General features: G+C 33.7%; 1 protein-coding gene across 1 annotated transcript; it reads right to left on the bottom strand.

The window, feature by feature from the left end:
• Positions 1-4831: 4831 nt before the first annotated feature.
• On the bottom strand, positions 4832-6313 carry LOC111629279 (protein ZBED8-like). The gene is made up of 2 exons (XM_023373161.1): positions 6241-6313; positions 4832-5622 (listed from the first exon to the last, which is right to left on the bottom strand). Exons 1-2 carry the CDS (start codon positions 6311-6313, stop codon positions 4832-4834), a joined length of 864 nt encoding a protein of 287 aa, XP_023228929.1.
• Positions 6314-6950: the final 637 nt, after the last annotated feature.

Below are 6950 nucleotides of genomic sequence, written 5' to 3'. Positions count from 1 at the left end.
CTCACTGGTCTGAATTAATTATTAAAGGAGTAGTGTGTTCAAATTAGTAAAATGTTTGAATTAGTACAGAAAGTGAAACAAAGGAAGAAACAGAAGAAAAAACTATATGTATAAAAAAATATATATTTTTTATACATGTTTTTAATGCTGTATGATCATATTACACATTAGAATGTTTAGTATTGTATATATTAATTTTGAGAATTTTTCATGTTCTAAAAAATATTATGATTTATTTTTGTTCTTTGGACTAGAACATTTAGTGACAGTAAACAAAACTGATTCAGATTAGCAAGAGTGTACTGTTTATTCTTTTTAGTTATTATATTACATTCCATTTATATTACTATTTATTAAAATCAAAATGTTGAATCGTGGCTTCTATTTTTCTGTAAAGTTAGAAGCCATGTTTGCTTTCTCTGCAGTTTATTGCAAGAATGTTATTTACTATTTTATGTTATTAATTTTTCTTACTAATCAGAGTTCTATTATATTTCATAATTATTGCTTCAAATAAGATTGAAATTTAGAAAAATACCAGGCTATCATAATTAACATATTCTTATTCAATATTATTTAGAGAAAAATTTATTAGTCCAAATGCAACCAAAATCTGGTATAGTGACATTTCAGAATGTGCACAAGATATTTCCAAAAAATATTAGCACCAACCAGTAGCATAGACTGACGGCACATGTATCCAGAACTTGGTTTCAATATGTGCTTTTACAAAGGAAAACTTTTTCATTGCTTGCAGTGCCAAAAGTGCCACAACAGTGTTTTTTTTTGCTTTCTTTATATAAATGTCTTCCAAGACAAAACGACTTCCAACTACTTAACACTGCGTTGAATAATAACAATCCTCAAAACCTTTTTTTTTTTACAAGTGTTATGTTCATAGTAAACTCCACCACTGCACAAATGCTTTTGACCTCCACTGAGGTCTGCTTCAGGTGGTGACTGTCTGTGTTTCCTCCTGACTGTCGTAACAATGTCGCCAGAGATGTAAATAATTGTGAGTGTCAGGTTTCACCCCTCTGACTGTCCCTATTCAAATTCCTTTAACAAATACCTCCACGCCTGGGAGATTCATAAAGCTAACAGTGGGGGCACCTGCATCAACTTCAAAGATGGTGAAATGATCGCGCAGGCGCAGAGGTACTTGTTCGAGGAATTCGAACAGAGACAGTTGGAGGGGTGAAACACAACACGCACAATTATTTACATTTCTGGCGACATCGTTACGATGGTCAGGAGGAAACACAGACAGTCACCACCTGAAGCAGACCTCGGTGGAGGTCGAAAGCATTTGTGGAGTTTACTACGGACATAACACTTGTAAAAAAAGGTTTTGAGTATTGTTATTAAATGTCTTCCACTTGTCTGAAATATCACCAAACAACATTTGGTGGCATTTGGACTGCTAAATATTTTTCTAGTTTGTGTTTAATAGGGATATTTTAAATACAATTACCTGGTATACTTGCAATATAACATATCCAAAACTGAAGGGATGTTGACAATAAAATAAAAATCTCACCTTAAAATTTTAAATATCTCCTGCTGGAGATACTTGTTCCTGCTTGGTATATTTGTTCATAGATTAAAATTTTATTTTAGTAAATCACTAGTATCTTAATTTCAAACATTAAAAATGTAAGATAAAAGAAATATTTGGATATCTCTTATCCTTTTATGTGTGTATAAAAGAATAATTATTAACAATGTTCCATATGATAACATACTTTCTTATGCTCAACAACGGTTTAATTGTCAGGTATATAAAAATTTCAGAAATTTTTCTTAAACTTTTATAATTCTTTCAACATCATCATCTTTATCTACATATCAATTACAATTTTCACTAACATCAAGAATCAGCAACTTATCATATTTGATTAATTATGAATATGTAGTAGGCTTTAAAGGATTTTTTCTTTCTAAATTTACAGTATTTTTTTATAATCAATATCAACAATTAATATCCAACACCATTATCTTTAATAAAAAATACATAAAAGAGACTAAAATTTCTTCACTTTTGCCATGTCCAATCATCAGGAACTCCGGTCTTCCACAACAAAGATGACCTTTCTTTGGAGGCTACGCCTCTGCAAAAACATGCAAAACAGTCTAAAAGTTCTCTGGTGACAATCCCAGAACAATTAAAGATTGTCTAGACAACTTTTAGACTGTTTTGCATGTTTTTGAAGAAGCGTAGCCTCTAAAGGTCGTCTCTGCTGTGGAAGACTGTTGTTCCTGGTGATTGGACATGGCAAAAGTGAAGAAATTTTAGTCTCTTTTACGTAATTTTTTATTAAAGTGTAAATTTGTCAGTCCTTTTTTACAAAAGAAACCATTATCTTTGTTATATTAGATTTCCTATGCCTAAATTATAAAAATCAAAAATAATATTTGCAGAAAATGTTCAGCTATATAATAAAAAATCATTTTAAACATATTATTTAAAATTAATTGTAATTTTATTAATGCTTTCACAAAATCTAAAGATGTTTTATTTAACAACAAAAAATAATTATTGGCAAATCAACTGATTCCAAATTGATTATAATATAAAAATGCAGGAAGTGAATAAAAATTATTGATAATTATGATTATTCATATTAATTTAATTGATTTGCTATAAATGAAGAAACCTGTTAATTAGTGTCTGAAACAGATCACTACAACTTATCTTACTGTCCTGGCAATTATTAAAAATTTAACAATTTTTACTGTGANTGTTCGTTCACGCAGTTTTCGATGAGTCATATCATTCTTAACTTGGACGGAAATGAAATTTGTTACAACGTTGCACTTAGTCTTTCATATTTGTTGTTAGTAATTTAAAAGACATTTTGAAACACATACGGAACGATAATAATTTTTTAAAATATACTAACACAAAAATGAAAAGGGAACTCGGATACATGTATCGAGAGCCACAAATAATCCTTCAATGAGCCGCCTGTGGCTCGCGAGCCGCAGGTTGGCCACCCCTGTACTATATCATGCCATTTGTTCCTGCTTGCTCGATGTTCTACGTACCATTACAGCTATAGACGCTTGTAGTGTACAGTCAAAAGTAGCCGAAATAGTGTTACCATCCGTCCGGTTTTCGCCCAGACAGTCCGGGAATCGACTCACTGTCCGGGTGAACTATTAATTCTGTCCGGGAATATCGTGCGCAATCTGCCGATGTCTTCAATATCCAATAGAGCTAAGTCATCTGTGGTTGTTTTTTCTTAATTAATTTAGTTACTTACGCTACTCCTACCCAAGTTTCCTTAGTCCCTAACTGTAACTGATTTAGAACCGGCATGCACTGCACGTTAATCTTTCTCATTGCAAAATGTCATTGCGCATGCGTCAGGAACTTCTGTTCGAACAAACCTCACCTGCTGTCCGGGTCAGCGATTTTGAAAAGGTGGCAACACAAAGCCGAAAAGAATGGACACATTGCAAAACTTTTCTGATGTGGCAGGGCGGCATCGACGTCCATGCAGAGATTGATAGTTTTGTGCAACACATCTTAATTCTTGAGCTAGAATTTGCGATGTGGTTGCGTAATCCTCAATAGCTGAGAGGATATGAAGTCTGTTCTCTCTTTTGGTGGTGTAGCATATCCTTTGGGATCATTCTCTCACGTTGGTTCGTTCCTCCTTCTTGATCCAGCGATTCCATATTCGTATTACTGTTGCCACATTCTTTTCAATACAAGCACAAATTTCATAGAAGGATTATCCACAGCTCTGATATGCGACAATTCTCCCTCTATTGAAATTGGAAACCTGCTGGAATGGCTGCCATATTCTTCGACTAGACATACTTAAGCCCCCTGCGCGCAAAAAAATAAGAAATAAAAATTCAAGATTAAAAATAAATAATAAAGACGAAATTTCAAGATTAAAAATAAGAAATATTTAAAATGAGCTCTTAAGTCTCCTCTCATACACTGCTTTCAAGGGGATTACTGGTGCACATGATTTGCATGTGTTGCGCTGCTAACCATTTACATGTCCTCCTATGACCACCATACTCAACCTGTTTTTCTCGGGCCACATACACATGATAGCTATTACACGCGGGCCGCAACATAACAATTATAATAAAAAACTTACATAATTACTCACTTATCCTAGAAAAAGAGCGGGAACTAATTACGTTGACGTTTCATAAAAACGTATGACGTTTCACATAGATACGCTGATGCGAACAACGTAAGTAAAATTTGACCACATTTTTTTCACATTCTTATATTGTTCGGGCATTACTTTCCAAAAGTCAACGTAATTATTTCCCGCTCTCTTTTCTTTAAAAATAGCTTCCAGGTGTGTACTATATTGTTCTTCATCTCAATAAATTCGTCAAATAGCTCTGCGTAATTACATGCAAATATATCAGCCAGTTTTGATATTATTGCTGGTTCCAAGAGCCAGGGATTTTCAAGCATATTTTTTATTTTTCTTAGATCATGAAATCTATGTTTAAATTCCTCAGATAACGCAGTTAAATAATTTGAAAAAATTGTAGTTTTCTGGAAAAATATTAATACCGTCCTGCTTAGCGTTTGTCACGGTTGGAAAATTTCGCAGTATTTTGTTTTGTACTTCTTGGTAATAAATGTTTAATTTTTCTTCGAAGCAAATATTTTATTCGCCATCTGTGAAATTTTATTTTTACCCTGTAAACCAGTATTGAGATTGTTAAGCTTCTCTGTAATGTCGTACAAAAACGCTACAATACACCACCATTCATCATTTTGCAGTTCACTGTAAATTTTATTATTTTGCTGTAAAAACAGCATTATTTCTTTTTGCAAAAAAAAACCTTACCAGAACTTTCCCCTGCTAAGCCAACGTACCGAGGTATGTAAAAGAACATCGTTGTATTGACTACCCACTTCTTCTAAAAGACTTTTAAATTTTCTGTGGTTCAGTTCTCGTGCTTGGATATAATTCACTATATTTATAATAGTTTTCATCACAGTATCTACTTCAGAATTAGCAATACGTGAAGCCAAGTTTTCCTGATGAATGATGCAATGAAATGTTATTAGATTTGTCAAATCATAATTCTGTTTCAGTAGAGAAATAAATCCATTTTCGGATCCAGTCATTGAAGGACAGCCATCAGTACACACACAAACTATTAATAATTTTTTTATATCTATCTTGTTCTGTTCTAGAAAATTGCAAATAGTATCGAGATAATCTTTGCCCCTGGTCTGGCCCTTCACTGAAAGGAATTTCAAAACATCTTCGCAAATTGAATTTTGTTCTGTACAATATCTAACAAAAACCGAGCATTGTGATGTCGCTAAAATATCCGTGCTAGAGTCAAAAGCTAAACTAAAAAACTTGCAGTTTTTCAAGTCTTCAATTACGTTATCACAAATACGAGGTATGGTTTGCAATATCTTCAATACGTCTAACACAGGTAGAATCTGAAAGCTGGATTTTTTTATTTCCGAAATTATTTGATTTTTGTTACTGAATTTATCAAACAGTACATTGGAAGCGGTTAAAAAACATTCCTTTACAATTTCAGCATCAGTAAACGGTTTCATATGTTTACTAAGTATATAACAAATTTCATACGATGCTTTTGTTACAGCTTCATCTTATTGGCAAGCGCCAAATCCGACAGAGGGCGCTGTTTTTGAGCCAAGATGGCTGCCGGAACAGGTAAGGAACCGACCACGTGTTTGTTCGGTGCCTGAGCCGATTCAGTTTCTATCGGTGACGACTACTGCGAGGACCAAATGAAGAACAAATCATTGAATTTTTGTAAATTCTAGACTATATCGGCGACAGGAAACGTTGTCTTGTAGAAGGTGAAGCCGTTTTGGATGCTGGACACATCGTATTTTGTGGATTAAACTCTAACAACAACACCGAAATTTATGTTGTTGCTTTAATGTTGCAATCTCAGATATTGGCATTTTAATATATCTCAATTACAGGGAGAATGCACGTGCAAAGCGGAGCTGTCTGGTTTTTGTAAACATGTGATAGCATGTTTATTATACGTTAACAGGTGAGAAGTATTTAAATATTTTAAGCAGTATACACCATGTTCCAATATAAAAACAAAGTTTTATTTGTCATAATAGTTAAAATTAGTGCCAATCTGAAGGCTGTCCTGCTGAGTCATTCAGCACTTATACAACATTGTCCAGTCAAAAGTTTGTAGCACACATTATGTACTGTACGTCTCATATATTCAAAACGGCTTCACCTTCTACAAGACAACGTTTCCTGTCGCCGATATAGCCTAGAATTTGACATAAATTCAATGATTTGTTCTCCATTTGGTCCTCGCAGTAGTCGTCACCGATAGAAACTAAATCAGCTCAGGCACTGAACAAACACGTGGTCGGCTCCTTACCTGTTTCGGCAGCCATCTTGGCTCAAAAATAACGCCCTCTGTCGGATTTGGCGCCTGCCAATACTATTGCCACAGACATATTTTGTTGATTTTGCAATGACTTTTTAAAAATAGCCAATTTCTCGTGTCTCATGAGAGATCCCGGAAGTGTCATTGAACGATTTATGTTTAGTGTTAATTTAAAATGACGAGCAATATTGTATTTTTTAAATATAACACTTTCACGACAAATCAAACAAGTTGCAAAACCGTGTTTGTTTTGCACTACAAAATAGTCAGCTTCCGATTCGTTTTAAAACAATCTATTTTCGTCAGACATTTTTCATTTGTATTTAGAAGACACTCCTGACATGGTTGATAACAATTATAAATTACAATTTCTCAAATAAAGTGGTCGCTAATTCAGTGTGATTTATTGTTTACTCAATTATAACTCTTAAGGTACTTTAACAATTACAGAGTCACACGACACAAACAAGTTATGACCTGTTATAACTTAGGACTTAAACCTATTCGATGTTGAAATTCTTGTTGAATTTTCGTTGATGTTAAGCCTAATG

This window comes from Centruroides sculpturatus, unplaced genomic scaffold (genome assembly GCF_000671375.1).
Source record: "Centruroides sculpturatus isolate CEXI.00-Female unplaced genomic scaffold, Cexi_2.0 scaffold516, whole genome shotgun sequence".
In the NCBI taxonomy this organism is placed as follows: Eukaryota; Metazoa; Arthropoda; class Arachnida; order Scorpiones; family Buthidae; genus Centruroides; species Centruroides sculpturatus.
This window is presented reverse-complemented; position numbering and strand designations above follow the sequence as displayed.

Bases quoted from the DNA above. Each gene is read 5' to 3' on its own strand.
- LOC111629279 (XM_023373161.1), bottom strand. From the start codon at position 6,313: ATGGAGAACAAATCATTGAATTTATGTCAAATTCTAGGCTATATCGGC. The intron at 5,623-6,240 runs GTGAAGCCGTTT...CTTGCCAATAAG, and splicing joins GAAACGTTGTCTTGTAGAAG to ATGAAGCTGTAACAAAAGCA.